The sequence below is a fragment of the Aquarana catesbeiana genome, linkage group LG13, assembly GCF_042186555.1.
Source record: "Aquarana catesbeiana isolate 2022-GZ linkage group LG13, ASM4218655v1, whole genome shotgun sequence".
Lineage (NCBI taxonomy): Eukaryota > Metazoa > Chordata > Amphibia > Anura > Ranidae > Aquarana > Aquarana catesbeiana.
This window is the reverse complement of record NC_133336.1, coordinates 195,769,314-195,791,337: the sequence shown is the minus strand read 5'-3', so window position 1 is coordinate 195,791,337 and position 22,024 is coordinate 195,769,314. Positions and strand designations below refer to the sequence as shown.

The 22,024-nt window shown below is 43.5% G+C and overlaps 1 protein-coding gene across 1 annotated transcript in view; it reads right to left on the bottom strand.

Annotated features, from left to right (window-relative positions):
* Window positions 1–1,597: 1,597 nt before the first annotated feature.
* Window positions 1,598–22,024, bottom strand: part of CRABP2 (cellular retinoic acid binding protein 2) — a 46,078-nt gene continuing 25,651 nt past the window's right edge. The window contains exons 2-4 of the mRNA XM_073610099.1: window positions 18,716–18,894; window positions 9,511–9,627; window positions 1,598–4,245 (exon numbers count right to left, since the gene is read on the bottom strand). Of these exons, the coding sequence (XP_073466200.1) occupies window positions 4,195–4,245; window positions 9,511–9,627; window positions 18,716–18,894 (347 nt within the window). The 3' untranslated portion in view covers window positions 1,598–4,194. The remainder of the gene's footprint in view (window positions 4,246–9,510; window positions 9,628–18,715; window positions 18,895–22,024) is intronic.

The window sequence follows — 22,024 nt, the reverse complement described above, 5'->3', positions numbered from 1 at the left end:
TTCTTGCTACACTCAAACTCAAGCATGAATGGGTCTTAAGAACATTGGGAAGAAATAAAATAAAACTGAGACCCTAGACTCGATATTGACTTCTTTCAAAGACAGGTTGATGACTTGACCTTGGTTGCTTTGAGAACACAAAGTAGGGGGATAAGTTTGGGTGAACAGAGGGAATAGAGCACCAAATGGCCAAGTCAAAGGTCCATATTTCTTTATTCTTGACAGCGTAGTACCAATTAGTAGAAATACAGTTGCCAATGCATTTTGGGGCCAAAGAATCCCCTTTCATCAGAACTTGGGGATAGGTTGCTAGAGTTGATATGTGGATTGCAATGAAATCCCTGGAATGGGGATCTTGATCTGGAAACGGGCAAATGTAAAGACCTCTTTGGTGGTGTAATGGCATTTCCAGTTTAAGATAACTGGGAGGCATTATACCTCTGTGCGCGCCTCTATTACTAGTGACAAATTCTTGACCGTCACAATCAGTAGAAATACAGTTTCCAATGTGTTTTGCGGGCCAAAGAATCGCCTTTCATCAGGCTTGTGCTAGGTTGCTAAAGTTCCTATACGGATTGTGGTGAAATCACCCGTAAGGGGATCTTGATCTTTAAACAGGCAAATGTAAAGAGCTCATTGGTGGTGTAATGGCATTGCCAGTTATTATTGGGGGGCATTATAAGCCTGTGCCTGCCCCATCACCAGTAAAAACTATTACAAGGTTAAGAGACAGAAAAGCCAAGAATATAATTTTTTAAAATGATCTCACATGGTTGGAGGGCTCTTTTCCAAGATATGGAGCTTCCCATAGAGCAAGTGTTTTTGTTTCACAAAAAGGGTTATACTGTAAATATACATTTTTTTTTATTTTATGAAGGAGCTGGAGCACACAAAGGTTAGTAGGAATAGTGCCCAAAGGGCCGGATAAAGGAATGCAAAGGGCAACATCTGGCCCCAAGGCCGCAGATTGGAGACCACTGGTGTAGGGGTTGCTTTTTCTGAAATGTATTACTGAATAAACTTGGTTAGAGCATAGGGAGCTGTAGCATATGTCACTCTTAAATCTAAAGAGTGATGAGAGTACACTGTTCACTTTGGCACCACTTCTTAGGACAGTCCCCTTTAGTAATGGTCCATAAATTGGAAGGGCAGCAGCCGTTCAGGCTGGGAACTTTTTCTCCCGAACAAGAACAAGGAAGCTCCAAGCCCCAGGCTATTTATGGACCCCCCAGCTGTCTTCTGGGTACAATCCTCCAGGGATTGGCTGAGACAACATATATATTCAGGTTGCTGATTTGCCTTTCGAGACCATTACATTCTGGAATCTTCCGGAAGGCAGAGGGAAACAATTAAACCTGCAACCAGTGGAGCCAAGAACAGACCAAAACAACCACAAACTGTTCCACTGATTACAGTGGAGCCAAAAAGAACTTAATCTACCTAGCTTTCCTATCAACCTATCTAGGAGGGTACTACATTTAGAAATAACGCCAGGGTAGCCCAACTGACACAACTGATGGCTCTCCTCCAAGACTTTCCACTATCCCCCCCCCTTTCATGGAGGTTTCTGGACTCCCACACAACACCAAAAGCCATATTTTTGACAATTGTTCTCTTTATTTAAAAAAACAAAACACATATTGACAAATAAATACAGAAGGACGCATATGCTAGAAAAATGAGAGCGATGTGAGAAATTTCTACCTCAGGACAGAAAGCTTCGTTAGTTAGCAGGACTACATTCTTTAGCTATACGTTTACATAGAAAAATGTATAAAATGTCTGAAGCTGGTCTAATTAAAAAAAAAAGAGCAAATTAACGGCCTTATTTATCAAAGTGTCTAAAAATAAAAGATTGCCGACTAGTTGATCTTTTTGCTTTTCAGGTCGGTTTAGAAAATGAGAGCGGAAAGGCTGATCTGTTGGCTGTAAGGAGCAAAGCAAACAAGTACTGTGTAAGCTTCAAGTTGGTCTGGATGGAGCTTACACAGGGCTATAGACCCTCACTGCCCCCCATGTGACAGTTTGCGGCCTGTTGAATGGCTGCTGTGGCATCAAGGAAGAAAGGAGAGAGGGACATACATGTTTCCCCATACTAGGAAGTATTTTAGGGTGGCAGGGAAGCATATTAAGGTTGAAATACACTTTTTCACTGTGGCGCAGTACTGAGCGTGTTAACGCGGACTTTGCCATAACACATGTTAACACATTTTATGTGCATTTGCACTTTGCATTGCCATTCATTTTGAATGGTAGCCCAATGCACTAAGGCAACACAGTGTCAACACAAGTGTTTCAGCGCACCACCACTCGCACTACCGTGCATTGTGGTGCGCTGCATTGCCAAAAATTTTATTTTTTTGCCATTTTGGTGCATTGCCTTCCCATTTAACGGGCTGCCTAATGCATGAAAAAAAGGTGCATTAACTTGCAATGCACCAGAACTCCAAGGTCTGAATGGGCCCTAAATATAAGTATAAACAGCAAATGGGCAGGGGTTATAGGTGACCTGTGTACAAGTTCATTTTAAAGTAGAAATCCAACTTTTTCAAGTTTTGGATTGGGAGGGAAATAGCTCAAACTTCCACCTTGTTTTTACTGCTTATAAGAAGAAGTTGAGAACACCATTCCATTGAGGTGTCACAGCGTTTCTGCAGTCCAGAGGTTTCCCTTAATCAAGGGCGGAATGTGGTATATTTGGACTCAGGACTGAAAAAAATATTGTTGGGAAGGAAGAACTTAAATCAAAGTCTAAAACGTGTCCATTCCAATTTGGTGGTATGTTTTTACTGCTGTCTGTGTCTACTTTCAGGAGACTTCATCTCACTTCCTGACTTGGCAAATGGCATGCCCTGGGACAGGAAGTGAGGAAAATCTTGGTCTAACTTTTCTCCAACCAAATTCAAAATACAAAAGTTATGGTTAGCTGTCTACGTAAACCCTTTGCTGCCTCAACTGGTTGAATTAATCATACCCATTTGTGTATACAAATATGAGGTTTGCTGTATCGCAGGTGCCAGTGAATTCTGATTTGGAAAATATGCCTAAAAGGGCGATACAACTCATTCCATTCTGCAGCACTATGAAGCTTCGTCGCAAAGCTTGCCTAAAACAGACATGTGGAAAATTCTCTAGAGATACAATCTTAATTATGTGCCCGTGGGTCTTCTAGAAAATTCCAAAGACAAAAGTAAAAAATAAATCTGAAAAACACAACACAAGGCTAAAGGCAGCCTTTAAAAAAATTCTACTTTGAAGTCTGTTTTTTTTTTTCAAACAAATTCCTTTTTCAGCTATATATTAGTATGAATGCTAATTAATCAGGTCTTAACCGCGTTTTATTTTTGAATGCCTACAACCTGCCTTCATCATCTTTCTAGTCAACTATCAATGTACTGCTTTTGTTGTGACGCATCTAGTTTGACTGCTCATCTTAAAATGGTTCATAGAACGAGATGGCTGTACATTCAAAATGGCTGAATGAAACCACTTTCTAGAGCTTCACATTTAAAATAGGTTCATGGAACACATACATTCCCCATCCAAGTGCTTCCTACATGGCGAGTGCTTTGGTTTTTGTCTAATTCTATACATAAAATTGACTATAATTTTGGAAAAATGAAATACAGTCATCAACTGCCCATAAATATTCAGAAATTAGTAAATCTTGACAACTCACCGCCCAAAACCAATAATTCTAAATCTGGCCATGAATGAATCCCACCCTCGACTAAGTTAAGCCCTGCCCAAACATGTCCATAGTTGGGCAAAGACACACTTAGTTCTTCAGGGGTCCAAAAATCAGTCTTATCAAAATAGGGATGGTTGGGAACAAAGGTTTGTGAGCAAGCCTAGTGCATTCCACTTAACACATTCTAAAAAAAGAAATTCTCAGCTTCATCTTATTACTTCAGATATTGCCCTCTCTCCCCCTTCCTCCATTCACAGTCATTACAAGATTGCCTGGTTTGGGCATCAATGTCAAATGAACAAAGTCTTTGAGGCTAGATAAGAAAGTGGTCATCTCCGTCTTCCAAATCTATGTCTTCCAAAAGAACCACCCAAGGGATTTGGCCATTTTAGGATGAGCATGGGCTTGCTGTAATCTCTGCTTTAGAAGAAATGTTTTGTTTTTTCTTAAATTCAGAAGATGGGCTGTACAAGGCCAAAGTTTCTTTCTGAGGTTTCAGGGGTTTATTCTCTGATGTAGATCCGTTTGCAGACCACGTCGTCGGCTATCATGAACTGAAAGAATACAATAAGTGAAAACATTATACTTCTATACTATGACCACCAAAATTATTGTGCATACCATCAGTTCTTTTTTACTTTAAAGGCAAAGCAAAGAGTATTGTCAGTGAGTGCATATTTTGGGTTATTGCGGTCTCTACTAAAGTGAAAGTGAAACCCCCACTCCATGGTGAAATACTTACCTGTTCCCAGTGGCGTCACTAGGGTTGGTGTCACCTGGTGCGGTAAAACATGGTGTCACCCCCCCCCCCCGGCGGCACCATGTTTTACCGAACCACCACGGCTCTCACTTCCTAGCCTGCCACAGTGTTCTGTCCTGTTGCTGTTGAGTGACATAGAAGCAGGACAGAGCAGTAGACACTTGGCAGGGTAGCGCATAAGGCTCTCTCCTGTCTAACCTGCCACAATGCACTTGATGGTGTCACCCAAGGCTCAACCATGCCCCCACCACAACCCCCCCCGCAGGGGGAGAGCACACCGCATTAAAGGGTAGGTGTGGCCGAATTGCGCTGTCATTGGGAGGGTCATACAAAGGCATTGTTAAATACCATGAGTGCATTATGCACAGGGTTCAGAAGTACACTACATACAGAGCACAGCGTTCAGGAATGTGATACAAACAGGGTGCAGAAGTTTGCTATGTACAGGGTGCAGGGCTCAGAAGCTTGCTATGTACAGGGTGCAGGGCTCAGAAGCTTGCTATGTACAGGGCCCAGAAGTTTGCTATGTACAGGGTGCAAGGATCGCTATGTACAGCCAGGGTGCAAGCATCGCTATGTACAGGGTGCAAGGATTGCTATGTACAGGGTGCAAGGAACGCTATGTACAAGATGCAAGGATCGCTATGTACAGGGTGCAAGGAACGCTATGTACAGGGTGCAAGGAACGCTATGTACAGCCAGGGTGCAAGGATTGCTATGTACAGGGTGCAAGCATCGCTATGTACAGGGTGCAAGCATCGCTATGTACAGGGTGCAAGGACTGCTATGTACAGGGTGCAAGCATCGCTATGTACAGGGTGCAAGAATTGTTATGTACAGGGTGCAAGGAATGCTATGCACAGGGTGCAAGGATCACTATGTACAGGGTGCAAGGATCGCTATGTACAGGGTGCAAGGATCGCTATGTACAGGATGCAAGGATCGCTATGTACAGGGTGCAAGGATCGCTATGTACAGGATGCAAGGATTGCTATGTACAGGGTGCAAGGAACGCTATACACAGGGTGCAAGGATTGCTATGTACAGGGTGCAAGGATTGCTATGTACAGGGTGCAAGGATTGCTATGTACAGGGTGCAAGGCTCAACAGTTCTCTATGTATAAGGTGCAAAGTTAAGTACCGCATGCTTCACAGGACAGAAAAGAGGACAGAAGAGTGGACAGAGAGGCTGCTGCCAAAGAGCAGCTTCAACTTACAGAGGGTCAGGTGTGCAGTCTGCACACATGTCCCTGGGTTGTAGAAGTAGCCGCCGCTGGCCGGGATAGTGGAGCCGCCGCTGGCCGGGATAGTGGAGCCGCCATTGGCCGGGATAGTGGAGCCGCCGTTGGCCAGGATAGTGGAACTGCTGCAAGGATGGTAGAGCTGCCGTGCACATCATCCCCCCCCCGTCCCCTCCCCCCTTTCATAGAGATACTGCTGGGCAGGGAGGACTGTGCACACCGCCGGGGCGCTGTCACCTGTTCTGTGTGAAAGTGAAAGCAGTAAGCGTGCGTAAGGGGCTATCGCTGGAGGTGGTCACTGGGAAAAAAAAAGTTCTGGTGTCACCCCTCTGACAGGTGTCACCTGGGTGCGAGCTGCACCCCCATAGCAACGCCACTGCCTTCTCCCAAGACCTTCACTGTGTGACGCTTACACGGCCAAGCAAAAGTCCTGGCCTAGTCCTCTACCTAGCACCCCAGTCATACCTATGGATGGTTTGTACTCATGGTGGCCTCTTGCCATTCAGTATAAACTATACATATGAATTAATGTGGCAGCTGCATGCATGAGCACTAGAAAGAGGACCTGGCTGTGGGGCTCTTAATAGGGCCACACAGTGAAGGTCTAGGAAGTGGGGAGCTGAATACACTATATTACCAAAATTATTGGGACGCCTGCTTTTACACGTACATGAACTTTAATAGAATCCCAGTCTTATGCCCCGTACACACGGTCGGACTTTGTTCGGACATTCCGACAACAAAATCCATGGATTTTTTCCTACTGATGTTGGCTCAAACTTGTCTTGCATACACACGGTCACACAAAGTTGTTGGAAAATCCGATCGTTCTAAACGCGGTGACGTAAAACACTTACGTCGGGACTATAAACGGGGCAGTGGCCAATAGCTTTCATCTCTTTATTTATTCTGAGCATGCGTGGCACTTTGTCCGTCGGATTTGTGTACACACGATCGGAATTTCCGACAACGGATTTTGTTGTCGGAAAATTTTATATCCTGCTCTTAAACTTTGTGTGTCGGAAAATCCGATGGAAAATGTGTGATGGAGGCTACACACGGTCGGAATTTCCGACAACGAGGTCCTATCACACATTTTCCGTCGACCGTGTGTATGGGGCATTAGTCCGTAGGGTTCAGTATTGAGTTGGCCCACCCTTTGCAGCTATAACAGCTTCAACTCTTCTGGGAAGGCTGTCCACAAAGTTTAGGAGGGTGTCTATGGGAATGTTTGACCATTCTTCCAGAAGCGCATTTCTAAGTTCAGGCACTGATGTTGGACGAGAAGGCCTGGCTCGCAGTCTCCGCTCTAACCAAGGGTGTTCTATCGGGTTGAGGTCAGGACTCTGTGGAGGCCAGTCAAGTTCCTCCACCCCAAACTCACTCATCCATGTCTTTATGGACCTTGCTTGTACATGAAATTGGCCAAAATGTCTTAGTATGCTGACGCTATAAGAGTTCCCTTCACTGGAACTAAGGGGCCAAGCCCAACCCCTGAAAAACAACCCTATACCATAATCCCTCCTCCACCAAATGATTTGGACGAGTGCACAAAAAAGGTCCATAAAGACATGGATGAGTTAGTTTGGGGGGAAGGAACTTGACTGGCCTGCACAGAGTCCGGATCTCAACCCAATAGAACACCTTTGGGATGAAATAGAGCAGGGGCTGCGAGCCAGGCCTTCTCGTTTTGGTAATATAGTGTACTTCACTATATGGGCTGCACTGCAGGGGGTGAAGGTTTAATTAACCACTTCCCGCCCGGCCAATAGCAGATTGACGGCCGGGAAGTGGTTCTGTTATCCTAACTGGGCGTCATATACGCAGTGATCGCGAGTGCGGCATGACACGCCACATCTCCAATCGTGGTAAGGAGCCTCTGACAGAGGCTTTTTACCACATGATCAGCTGTGACCAATCACAGCTGATCATCATGTGAACCAGGAAGTGCCAGTAAACTGCATTCCTGGGTTCAAGCTGACAGGGAGAGCCGATCGGCGGCTCTCCCTGTCAGAGGGGGGGTCTGTGCTGATAATTGATTATCAGCACAGCCCCCATCAGATGTGTCCATTAGCTGCCAATCAGTGCCCAACAGTTGCCAGTCAGTGCCCCCTCAATAAAGACTCTCAGTGCCCACCACAGTGCCAATCGGAGCCCACCACAGTGCCAGTCAGTGCCCATCACAGTGCCAATCAGTGCCCAGCAGTAACACCTGTCAGTACCTCATCATCAGTGCCATCTGTCAGTGCCAATCAGTGCCATCTATCAATGCCAATCAGTGCCCCCTATCAGTGCCCATCAGTGCCGCCTGTCAGTGCCCATCAGTGCTGCCTGTCAGTGCCCATCAGTGCCACCTGTCAGTGCCCATCAGTGCCACCTATCAGTGTCCCTCAGTGCCGCCTATCAGTGCCCATCAGTGCTGCATATCAGTGTCACCTATCAGTGCCCATCAGTGCTGCATATCAGTGTCGCCTATCAGCTCCCATCAATTTTTCATATCAGTGCCTCCTCATCAATGCCCATTAGTGCCATCTCGCCAGTGCCCATCAGTGCCGCCTCATCAGCGCCCGTCAGTGAAGGAGAAAACAAAATTTTATGACAGAAACTAAAAAAAACGTTTTTTTTTTCAAAAATTTTGGTCTTTTTTAGTTTGTTTAGCAAAAAATAAAAACCCCAGTGGTGATCAAATACCACCAAAAGAAAGCTCTATTTGTGGGAAGAAAATTAAAAAAAATTTTGTTTGGGTACAGTGTTGTATGACCGCGCAGTTGTCATTTAAAGTGCTCCAGCGCTGAAAGCTGAAAATTGTCCTGGGCAGGAAGGGGCGAAAGTGCCTGGTATTGAAGTGGTTAAAGGACAATGTCAACTAAACATGAAGTATTCATTTAAGAGTAGCTATTGCTACAATTTTTTTGTTATGTAGAGAGCAGGTATGGCGTATGAACCCCTGTCAATATATATATATATATATATATATATATATATATTATCTATTTATTTATTTTTTGCCTCCCATATCCCATTGAGGAGATTTTCCTTTGTTTCCTATCCCAGAGAGTGAGCCACAACAGGCATTAAATGAAAATCATCCCAAAATAAGGGGAAAGCCCCTCTTAAGCCAGCCATACATGGATCAAAGTTTTCGAAGATTCATTCCATGTATGGGCAGGCTGATTACACACAAGTGATCCATCAATTGACTTGGGTACAACCAGCCTGTCAGATTTTTTACATTCAATTACTGCCGGCACCTATAGCAGCTAGCAGTAATCATTGTGTTCTTCCCCCAGCTGGCAGAACACAATACCTCTGTGGGAGGCCTTCTTATACTGACTGTGTTGATTGGGGGAATTAAGCAATTTTCTTTTTTTTTTAAAAAATTTAATTTAGGGATTTTCTATCAATTTTCTGTCCAGGTGAGAATGGTCACCAGGACAAAAAGAGAGAAAAATTGACATAACTTGGACAGAAATATAAAACTGGCAGGAGTTCTAATCCCAAGTTCTCAACCATCCAAAATTAGAGAAAAAATAAATTGGTATGAAATATTCTAAAGTTTTTTATGTGACAGATTTTTACAATTTCCCTATTTCTTCCTTCCGAGAAGAACTCTGTTTGACTTGCACTTCTATCGGTCATTGCTTTAATTTTAAATTTAAATTTAAAATTTAATTCATTAATTTAAATTTAAAATGTAATTTAAATGTAATTGCTGTTTAAGTAAATAAGCATTGTACTGTATATAAATTCTGAAGTTGGATTCAGGAAAGGCATGTTTTCTTGGGAAAGTGCTAAGATCCATAGACAGGTTATCTTACCAGGATGAGTTCCCCATCGTTGGTCAGCTCTCTGGACCAGGAGGTCTTGGGTCCGTCACCTTTCAGAAGTCGCTGCTCACATACCATTTTGTTCTCACTCTCCCATTTGGCCAGGCTCTGAATAGACACAAAGAGAAAACAAAAATGAGGCACTTCATTAAATAACAAACAGGCTCTTCAGACAAGGACACTTCAAACCAAAAGAGCCATCCATCATGAAGAGGAGACAGCAACCTCCTCCTGGAGACATATCTTTGAGGAATCTAACACCCTCCATTCAATCCTTTCTTTTAGATTTCCCTGAGTTAGCAGCTTTCAGACTGGAAGAAAGTGACAGGGATTGAGGGAGGATGGATCACCTATGGACAACTGAAATTTAAGAATGGTTGACCATTTAGGATAGAATTGTTGTAGACTTTCTCCTCTGCTGATCGGCCTTTGTCTTTTTTTTTTAGGTCAACAAACAACGATTCAGACGCTGAATAGCCAGAATGGAAGCTGAGATCAAGAGGGCCACAATGACATGTACAGTACATCGCCCTTATATAAACGCTACTATTAAGTTCTCCAACAAGTGAGTGTCCAGCATTTGCCTAGGATCATGGACCATCGTGGATGGTCAAATCTATGGCAGATCCTACAACCAGGATGGAGAAGTGGATCACCCGAATGCATACAACCACAGTACACCAGCTTAAAAAATAGTCCTTAGCTTGGATATGAAGATTAATGGGTACCTGTTACTTTGCTGCTTATGCCCAGTTTGCATTTGTTCTTCCAACACTTGGGCCTTGGGATTAGCCACTCAGGCACCCAGTGCTCCATCATAGAAGGAAGGCAGGGAAGAGACACGTTTCCCTATACTTGGGAATTTCACTTTGTTCCAGTGGGCGAGCTACATGGGGCTATTAAGTAAACCTGTTACTTTAAGTCAGCTTTTCACAAATCATGCTAAGGTCTCAGGGAACCCTTAGTAAGATTAGTCCATGGGGTTCATGGGGAAAATATCCCTTCCATTGGAGGTGGTAAGTGGGAAGAACTTGTTATTTTAAGTCAGCTTTCTGCAACCTGTTTACCCCAGAGGAACCCTTGAAATAATTTTCAGATCTCAGGAAACCACTAGTAAGATTAGTCCATGGGGTTAATTGGGAAAATACCCCTTCCATTGGTGGTTGTAAGTTGGAAGAATACTTCCCTTACAGTAGTGGTCAAAATGACACCCTTGCAATCCTACCGATGGCTCTCTCAAGGGGTGTTGGACCTGGAACTATGAAGGCACCATCACATGGTAGGTCAGTTAGCCACAGCTCAAGGAAGCCCTAGCAACCTTTGGAGAAACCCCCGGATTTCACAGAACCCTGGCTGAGAATAACTGCTTTAGGTATCCCTTTCATGACTAAGCCTATTTTTGAAATTTAGTGTTTACAAGTTAAAATCCGTATTTTTTGCTAGAAAATTACTTAGAGTTCCCAAACATTATATATATTTTTTTAGCAGAGAATCTAGAGAATAAAATGGCGATTGTTGCAATATTTTATATCACACGGTATTTGTGCAGCGGCGTTTTAAACGCAAATTTTTGGAAAAGAGACACTTTCATGAATTTTAAAAAATCCTAACAGTAAAGTTACCCCAATTTTTTGTATAATGTGAAAGGAGATGTTACGCCGAGTAAATAGATACCAAACATGTCACCCTTTATAATTGCACGCACTCGTGGAATGGCGACAAACTACGGTACCTATGAATTTCCATAGGCGACGCTTAAAATTTTTTTTACGGTTACCAGGTTTGAGTTACAGAGGAGGTCTAGGGCTAGAATTATTGCTCTCGCTCTGACGATCGCGGCGATACCTCACATGTGTGATTTGAACACCATTTACATATGCGGGCGCGACTTCCGTATGTGTTTTCTTCGCTGCGCGAGCTCGTGGGGACAGGGGCATTTAAAAAATTTTTTTTTTTACTTTTATTGCTGTCACAAGGAATGTAAACATCCCTTGTGACAGTAATAGGTGGTGACAGGTACTCTTTATGGAGGGATCGGGGGTCTGAAAGACCCCCCATCCCTTCTTTACACTTCAAAGTATTCAGATCGCCGAAAACGGCGATTCTGAATACTGTGTACTTTTTTAAATTCGGCGCCATTGGCAGCCGAGTAAACGGGAAGTGACGTCATGACGTCGCTTCCGCTTTTACAACGAGAAGGCTGGAACAAAGCCACTCACAGCTTCGTTCCAGCCCGCCCCCAGCCGCCGAAGGTACCCGATTGGACACCGGGCCTCCCGATCGCACGGGAGGCCCGGTAACAGCGGCGGGAGGCGGCGGGAGGGGGGGGATGTCCCCTCCCACTCCTCCGGTATAACAACTGAGCGGCTTTTAGCCGCATCGGTTGTTATACTCGGGTAGCCGATCGCCCGCTGTAAACAACGGTACCGGGATGATGCCTGCAGCTGCGGGCATCATCGCGGTATAACCCCGGAAAGCCGAGTACGCATATCTGCGTACGGTCGGCGGGAAGGGGGTATAACTGGAGTCTGTCTATAAACCTCAATTTATTTTATTTATTAAAATGCAAGAAATCCAGGGTATCCACATCATCAAGTTGCTAACATGTTTCGGCAGAAACTCAACCCAAAGGCTTCTGCCAAAACGCGTTAGTCTTGTTAGTTCTGTAGACACTGGATTTCTCGCCCTCTAATCAATAAAGTAATGTAAAAGTCATAGATGGACTCCAGCCATTGTGTTTACTTGAACTATATGGGAGACTAAATGGAGCTTTGCTGTTGAGACCGATGTCCCTCAACTCCCAATGATACGGAGGTATTGTCAAACCTTGTGTGTTTGTCAAACCTGTTACTTTGCCTTGGATTTTTGAGTTTCCGTGACGTTCAGTCTCAGTGACAGGTAAGTCTCCAGTTAGAAGTTCTATCCCTTCTAAGGCGATCAAAAACGGTTTGTCTGGAGGCTGAAGCTAGGCTTTAAAGTTTATCCAAAGCCAAAAACTTTTTTCTTTAGTTTTAAATAGAGTGGTAAGGAGTTAGTTCCTCTGTCAGATTTTTATTGCTTTTTGTCTCCCAGTTAGAAAGATTTACTCTGTTTGTCCTGACCTTTGTCACCAGGACAGAAAGTAATGCAAAATTTAAATTTTTGAGTTGTCACCAGAATTGAAATAGAGAGAAACTCTTCCAGTTGGGTACACATGTTCCAGAGACAACTGTTTAAAGCAGACCATACACTGACTGAAATTCACCCAGTCCCCGCTTGACTGGCCGAATTTCGATCAGTGTGTGGCTGTCCCTGCTCCTTTAGAATTTGATCATTTAATCAACCTCTGTCAAAGGGACATGTTGGAAATTTTTTCTTGATCAGCGGCTGCAACCAACGAACAAAAAAATTAACCATCTATGGCTGGCGTAAGAGTAAACTTCCTCACTTTGGAGATTTTTTTCTTACTTCCTGTTGTGTTTACAGGACAGGAAATGAAGGCAAATCCCCCCAATGGGACACATTCAGCAAAAACGGGGGTTTTATCTATTTCCTACTCCAAAATGATAAAAAGTTTAGGCTTTAGAGGTCTTGGATTTCACCCCAATGATTTTTTGTACAGTGTCTCTACCGTCTTTGTAATCAGATGAAAAAATCTCCAGCACAAAAAACAAAACAGAACACGATTTGTGCAGATTATTCGGCACAGAAGGAGCGCACGTAAGAAGAGGCAGTGAAGCAAGTCTTGCCGGCCCCGTCTGATGAGGCCAAAGAGTCAGATATCGGGTAATGAGATCAGAATCATGGTTGAGTTGAGAAAGCAGAGCGTGTGACCCGTTCCAGACTTGTCATGCTTCAGGGAGCTCTTCACCGCCTTTTGTGAAGGATGGCAAGGTGCCACATGCTGCCTGGGCCCTTTATTAAAACGCGATGAATCATATTTTGTCTGATGTTTTCTGGGTCTCATATTCGTCCCTAACACATAATCAGTGACCTCAGTGAGATGAGATTCTTCGGAGTGCACTAATTCCCAACAATTTTCTAGGCCGCACTTTATTGTTCCATTTTGTCTGCTATTTACAGACAGTGGATTGAAGGAAGACGCAGGCAAATGCAGTATATAAGTGTCTGGTTTACAAACTTTTAATATATGTGTTGCCAAAACCTTTCTTTTTTTAGTTTTGGATGGAGTAGGGAAGGGTTAAAACCCCTATAATTTTAACAGCAAGTGCAAGGAAATCTCTACAAAGATATGAGGATATTCTGTCAGCTGCACACCATTCCCGGTCAAAAGATCACCAAATAAAAGCAGCCTCAGCTCGCTCCATCCAAACCATGCACCCAACCTGTTTCGTCCCTCTCCTGGGGCTTAATCATGGAGTTGGGGGTGTCCTGGTGGCCAAAAGCGCTCTGTGTATAAATGACAAGGCCTCCAAACCTGAAACCGCTTTCAGGGTCTTCATAAGTGGTATGATAGCAATGGACCAACTATGAAGACTCTGAAAGTTGGAGGTTTGGAGGCCTTGTCATTTTACTACACGGAGTGCTTTTCCATTTGTTTTCCCCTTTACATTTTTGCTGTGCCCTACCTATTCAATTATGTTAGCGGCTCATGAAGATATAAAACCCCTCGGCCATAAGGAAACCCCCATCTCCATGATTAAGCCCCCTGGGGGCAGGATGAAATGTGTTAGGGGGCATGGCTTGGATGGACCAAGCTGAGGCTGCTTTTATCTGGTAATCTTATGGCCGTGAATGGTGTGCGGCTGCCGGAATATCCTCATGTCTTTGCAATTTGCTTTGGGTCAGGCTGGACCGCCCCCCCCCAGCCTACACCCTCACATTGGCTTCCACCTCATAGGACGATCATCGCATTAGCGGGACACCAAAGCAATATTCAGAAATCTCAAAGTGAGAAAAATTTCCTCCAAAACAATTGTCACCACACCAGTACAGGTGTCCCCATTGGTAGATTTCCTCTATATTTGTCAGGGCTGGGCTCAGCCCTTCCTTCTCTGAGCTGGCTAATTGCCAGCTCCTATCTCTCCAAAGTTACTCAGCTGTTGATGATATCCTGCTCATCAGTCCTGCCTACTTAAGCCGTTCAGCCCAGTGGATCTCTGCCTTTGCCTTGGTCAACATCACAGAGACTATCACCTGCGTTTCTGTTTAAAGACTTGCTTTGCTGACATCCCTTCTGGCTCCAGATCCTGCTTGCTGTTCCACTACATTGATCTCTGACTTCTGGCTTGGCTGACTATCCGTTCCAATTACTGAACTTTGGCTATGTTTTAACAATGTTTGTTCTTTTTACTTCTATTATTAAACAAGTGTGATTTAACTGTACTTCTGTCTTGGTCTGATTTCATGGTTTCTGACAATATTCCGGTAATGGGTCTTTCAAATCTTTTTCTGCTTTGGGGACAATGGTCACCAGGAAAAAAAAAGAAGGGGTGAGGCCATCTAGCAGGGATACAAATGGCAAATTAATCTTGAAACCAAATAACAGAGAGCCAAATGTTCTTTATTGCCCATGATACTTTGATAACAAGAAGACGAACTGTAGCCAATGCATTTCTAAACAGCAAAACCACGCTTTATCCTTTGGCCTGGTTTTCCTTCCTCTAATGCATGCTATTTTCTACTAGCTAAACTCAGGTAATTTCCTGACTAACCACCAGTGGCAGCCCATCCATTAGGGGCGCCTGAGCACCGCCCGCTCTATCCACGGCAGCCACCCCTCCACCTTCTAGGGATGCAGCGATGTGATGCTCTATCTATCGCCGCCGCCCACTATTCATGAGTCCAGCCCCTTTCAGGATGCCGGGCGCCTGAATTACAGTGGAGGGGGGGGGGTTTTGAAGCACCTGATTAGAGCCATAGGCTCTAATAGGCTTCAGAATAGGGTGGGCTCGTGGCGCAGAGCATTGTGCTACGAGCCCACCCAGGCGTTAGAACAGTGAATGAATATTTGCTGTTGCAACACTGATCCTCCTCCTGGCCAATCGGGAAGCGGGTCTGATACCCATCACCAGATTGGCTGAAAGGACAGGCGATCCTATTGGACACCTAGGAGGACGGGAGGAGACGAACGGCGGAAGCGAGGAGGAGGGAGGAGGAGAGGACACAGGAGCTGCTAACTGATGCCCGCAGCAGCCTGATGTGCACAGATGCCCCGATCTCTGCTCCACCTTGATGTCCGCTGCTGCCCGCTGCCTAGATGGTGTAAGTGGACCGACTGGCAGACAGCGAGCGTGGGAGGCGGGCTTTGAAGTGCCAAGCAAGGGGTGTGGTTTGCCGCCCCCCCAAACAAAAAATCACGAGCCGCCACTGGTGCCCACCTCCAATGGGTTCCCCAAAACTAAGCAAATCTTGTTCCTTACAAGATGTGGCAACAATGTAATAATGCGTCAACAATGTAAATTGGATACTATTTAAGAAATTCCTGATGGAAAATCTTTGTTAGAGTAGAAACAGAGTGGTCTTGAAGGAAGTCAATTGAAAGTTATAGTAGTGTTGGCGCACAACAAGAACACATAAACCACCAACGCGTTTCGGCACAACACTCCTTCGATAAGTCTTAAAATATTTGATGAGTGTGAACACAGGACTCAGCTTGGGTTGATTAATTAAAAAAATTAGATAGAAACATCTTGGAAAAGGTAGTAATGGAGATACATTCTCCAAATATTATGGTTGTCTCCCGAACAGGTGGGTCAGCTTTCCAACGGGGACACCTGTTCTGGTGATAACTGTATAAGAGGGAATATTCCTTCAATGTGGGGAAATGCATAGTCACTTCCTGTTTGTCCCCAGGACAGGAAGTGAAAGAAATGTCCCCACTGATAGGGAATAAACCACTGCTCACTCTATCCAAAACCTAAAAAAAAAAATAATAAAGTTGGCTGTAGATACACTTTTGAGTTCCCTGTAATTAGCCGCTACACAGTCCATTATTCCAAATGAAGCTTGAATTTTTCCAAAGGAGACACCATCACCCTTCTCCAGTTTCAAAAAAATAAAGGACCCGAATGGCTTCCTCGAACAGCCTTGCAGCCAAAAATCACTTGTACGTTCACTGGGCTTATGTATTTCATCGGGCACAGTCTCAAGCCGGTGCCGAATTTCATCATGGCAAGGTTTCAACATAACCTCACTTTACCCAACCACAAATTGCTTCATCCGGAACCTTCCCGTACAAGTGCTGAAGCTGGCTTTTGATAAATATCCCATCAAGTCCTAAGGAAAACCCCAAATGCACAGTAGACGCGGGGACACGAGAGGCGTGAAGATTTAAATTTCCGCTTTCTCATACCTTGCAGAAGGAAACCGTTTAATGCTTTTAAACCACAAGGCTAGCAGATCGCTCGAGAGGCCTAAATGAAGGAACCGGGATGGGGTGAACCGTGTAAACCAACACGTGTTAAATAAATAGCGCTATGAGTCATTAGCCTAGACGGGGAAGTCGAATCAGCTTTTTTTTTTTTTTTTTTTTGCTTGCTCGTCACTTGTCTTTTAATACGTCGCGAGATCTTCCAGCACGCCATAAAACACGATCGGATTTGGTAGATGAATTAGCAGTTTGGGGATGGCAGGGAAAATTTTTGCTCCTAAAACAGCAAATCTTTTTTTTTTTTTATTTCTTTCTCTTTTTTTTTCGCTGAAAACAATGAGCGCTGTGTTTCGAGCACCTGTGTTTCAAGCATCCCGAGTCGTTATTTTATGGGTAGGCTTCTGACACTCGCAGGCAAAAATGAGCTTTGGGATTAAATGGCATATGGTCGGTCATAAAAACAACTCGTCTTTTGGAAAATCTCACATATATCTATAAAAAAATTTTTAACGACTTTTGAAAAATTCAGGATGGTGCAAAAGCATGATGGGGAATCGAGGTGCTTCCTGAGATTAAATATAAATTTCTTCCAAATTGCACAATTTCTAGTAAAGGCATGGACATGAAAAAAAAAAAAAAAATCAGCCAATCAGATGCTCAGATTTATTTTCCCATGCCGCACTTTTTATGAATGGCAATGGGTGTAATAGCGGCCATAGTCACAGAATTGGTCAATACGATCAATGCATTATCAACGAGACATGTCCTGGGGTTGATTTACTAAAACTCGAGCGTGCAAAATCTGGTGCAGCTCTGCAAAGAAACCAATCAGCTTCCAGTTAAAGTTAAAAGCTGATTGGCTACCATGCACAGCTGCACCAGATTTAGTAAATCTCCCCCACTATGTCATCGATTGGTTCTGTTTATAAACTGATCAGTTTCATCAAAATTATTCTGATTGGTCTGGACAGATTGTGAACTTTGTGATGTAGAGGCGCTGAACCTTGAAAACATTGTAAGAGGGAACATCACCCGAAACGCGTAAGCATTCCAACTGTGGTATACATGGTCAGATGTCATGGCCTTACGGCTGGAGTTGTCATTTAATTAATCTGTTCCTTACAATGTTTGTGAGTGTGTTGTTGCACTTTGTGGTTTTTTGATCCTGATGAAAGGGGAGTGCTGAGCCCCCCGAAATCTTTTAAAGGACTATACAAGCTGGTGTGGCTTTCAAAACTTTAGTGGACAGAATGTGAGTCCTACGTACATGCTACACCTTTTTACATCAGTCTGCACTTCTTCTTCTCTGGGGTATAATTATCTGAAAGGCCTCTCACACAGTCAGTTAGGGCCTTTGTGTTATATACTAGGTTATGTAGAATAATCACACTATGGTGTCATTCATTTACTATGCATATGTCAGCCACTGAACATTAACCCATGTTTTATTTTCCTGCAAATTACCTCTCTTCCAGCCAGTATATAAGCTAGGAGGTGCCCGGCACACGGCGGTCAAACTCAAAGCCAATGCTTGTCTTCAGTGCTGTCACTAGCCTAGGAGACAATTGACCTGGAGGGGGGCACCTGTGCTCTCTGCCTGCACCTAAACACATGCTAAATGCCCAGTGTGCATAGAGTCTAATACTGACCAGCTGGTTTGAGAAAGTGGCCTAGCAAAGTGCAAACACCCTTCTGTCCAGTCCCACTGGCCAATAAGGGTCACTCAGAAGAAGCAGAGTGGGCTACCTTCAGTGTGGTATGAACTTGAGCTGGGCATAGCCACACAAGGACGGTCCACTCTGTACGCACAATCCTACTGACTACCATGGTGACCCAGGTACTTTTTTCTTATGTCGAAACAATAGGCCTGGTGGAGATCTTTACCTTGCATGGACGACCATCTACAGTCTGTTCTTCAAACTCCTCCCCTATTTTGAAGTTAATTTCTGTGGTTCGGACGGTGGTGGATGTCTTAATGTAGAACGTCTCGTCCTCCTGCTTTATCTCCACTGCCGGTTTCGAGGCGGCGGCTACCGCAATCTTCCTGAGCATCACATTGACTCCTAGAAATGCAAAGGAGAAAGAACAGGAGTTAAAATTACATTGATTATGACAATGCTGAACATAGACTATCACACTTCACTTTCTGTTGTAAGACACAACATTAAGTGTGAGGAGATCTCTCCAAAGTAAAGGAAATCCCTGTTAGACAGTTGTCACTGGAATCAAACGTAACCTCTATTCCTGTTCTGGTGGCAATTGGGAATGAGCTTAGGTTGGAACCTAAAAATGAAGGTGTCAATGCCTGCCTAGTTAGCCAGGGTGTGCTTCGCCCCATATCTGCACGTACACAAATGGGCAGAAATACTAGTGACATCATTGGCCTGATATGGCTACATGGTCATATTTGGTTAGTATCATTGACCTAATATGACCATGTGGCCATATCAAGTCAATGAGGTCAAACATAATCATATTAGGTCAATGATCCTCATATGAATATGACCGTGGCCACATGGTCATATTAGGTCAATGATGTCACAACCGTCTCCTCACCACAGGACCATGTCCACATGGTAATATTAGGTCAATGATGTCACAAGCATCTCCTCTCCACATGACCATGTCCACATGGTCATATTAGGTCAACAATGTCACAGGCATCTCCTAACCACATCACTATGGCCACATGGTCATATTAGGTCAACGATCCCCGCATGACCATGGTCACATGGTCATACATAGTAGTTACATAGTTGGTAAGGTTGAAAAAAGACAAAAGTCCATCAAGTCCAACCTGTGTGAACATGTCATGTTAGGTCAATGATGTCACAGGCATCTTCTCACCATATGACCATGGCCACATGGTCATATTAGGCCAATGATCCCCGCATGACCATGGCCACATGGTCATATTAGGTCAGTGATGTCACAAACATTGCATACCCTTTGTGTATGTACAGTTGTGAGGCAGGGAGTGCCAAGGCCACAGCTGATTGGGTCGGCACTGACACCTTCTTTCGAAGTTCAACAGAACATGTTTTTGGACTGAACCCAAGCTCATCCCTAGTGAAAACTCAACATTTTGGATTTTTCCACCACTTTCAATCCCGGAGACAAGAGTCACCAGGACAAACATAGAGGGTGAACCACACGTCTTGAAGAATCTGATCCACAAATACTGCATAACCCCCAGACCACCACAAGGAGTGGAATGGATATTGCGAGTTGATAAGATCAATTTGATGGAAGAGATCACCAATCTCAAAAGGGCTGACCAAAACACGTTTTAAAAAACATGGGCGAGCTGGTTACATTTCAAAAATTCCAACCTCAGCAAGTTCTTGCTGGGGAAAATCTCAGATTTTATTTTACAGTAGAACATGTTAGTATATGTTTTAATAATTGAATTGTAGACATGAGAAGACCAGTTGAATACAGGTCATACTATAACTAGTGGTCAACAAAAAGAGCTCCACCTAGTCATCTTAGGAGTCCATAATCATGTCGATAAAATTCACATAACAGGAAGATAAAAGACAGCCAACGTGCTTTGGGGGCCAAAGATTTTTCCTTCATCGGGGCTGAAAACAAGACACATCAGAAATCTTGATAAATATGAACAAATTTTGAAAAAGAAAAGAAAAAATATCTGATTTAATTAATGTCATAAAACAATATTTTATATATATATATACACTGTATATTTTTAAAAAATATTTTTTCATACCGGTATTTGTCATTTCTGATGTGTCTTATTTTCAGCCCTGATAAAGGGGAATTATTTGGCCCCCAAAGGATCTTGGCTGTCTTTAATCTTCCTGTTATTTTTTATTGGCAGTAACTGATGAACTTGTAAGATGGCCGCTTGGTGATCTTTTTGGTGATTCCTTTTGGGTTCCTCATTGAAAGCCATTGCTTCTTTTGTTGGTGGGGCTCCAATTTGTGGTAGAGCTGCTGGTGTTCACTCATCTCAATCATTTTATTGGTTGCAAAAATGTATTGGTTGAACTAGATGGACTTGTGTCTTTTTTCAACCAGACTAACTATGTAACCAATGCTCCCTGACTGACACACAGACATTCCAAGTCCAATAGAAAGCTTGAATATCCCCAGTGGGCACACAGACAGCAATAAAACCTGAAAGAGGTTCCCACCCCATACCATCTAAACAACAAAATAAAATGGCTTAAAATACACTTTAATAACATCTCAAAATGGTTCCTCTACTTTTACACGCAGTTCAAGGGTTCAAATTCTGTTATTGCTAAGGGACCAGTAGTTGATGTGTACTGGTGGATTTATTGTCTTTCTTCCATGCATGTGTGTTAATGGTAGGGACATTAGATTGCAAACTCCTTGGGCGGACGGAGACTGAATGGTTCAATGTTCTCTGAGAAGTGTAGAGTAAGGCTGACAATACACCAGTATAATTTTGGTAAAAAAAAAAAAAACATTTCTGAAACATTTGTTCAATTTTCTAATAGTTAATGTGGTCAAATTGATGATCATTTTCGAGGATGGAGAAGGATGGAAAATTTAATGAATGAAATACTAACTGGGAATGTGGTTTTCTTTAGAAAAAAAGATGTACTTACTGTAAGTAAGTATATGAGTAATCAATTGAGTATGTAACTGAACCAAATTTTTAAGGTTTTCATACAAAATTTGTCAAGTCCATAATGGTTCTATCAAATCTTCCGACAAGCGATTTCCCTGAATTTCTGTACAAGTGAAATTCTACTAGTGTAGGGCTAACACTATACATAAATATGAAATGAATATATTTTGAGGCAATTTGTATAAATTATTATAACAGTTATGGTGGGTCTCAGCTGTGGAAGACGATTGTGGTCAGGCTTCGAGGTCACAAAATGTCATCGGGCCAGTCGTCTGGCGGAGGAGTCAGAACACAGATGCTGTTCCTCAGACAACGAGTTCCATTCCCATTTGTCACCGGCTTTTCTGTCATCGCGCTGAGGGAACCTTACACCATTTACCATGACGGACACATTCCTGTGAACTCCTCACAGCTGCCTGCAATTAGACTGCGCTCTTCCTGATCACCTCCGACCATTTAATCTGTGGAGGCTGATGGGCTTACTTAAAGGAACACTCCATCAAACACAAATATTTTTCATTTTAATATGACTTGGGGGTGGGACAAGAGTTGATCTGCTAATTTTAATCTTG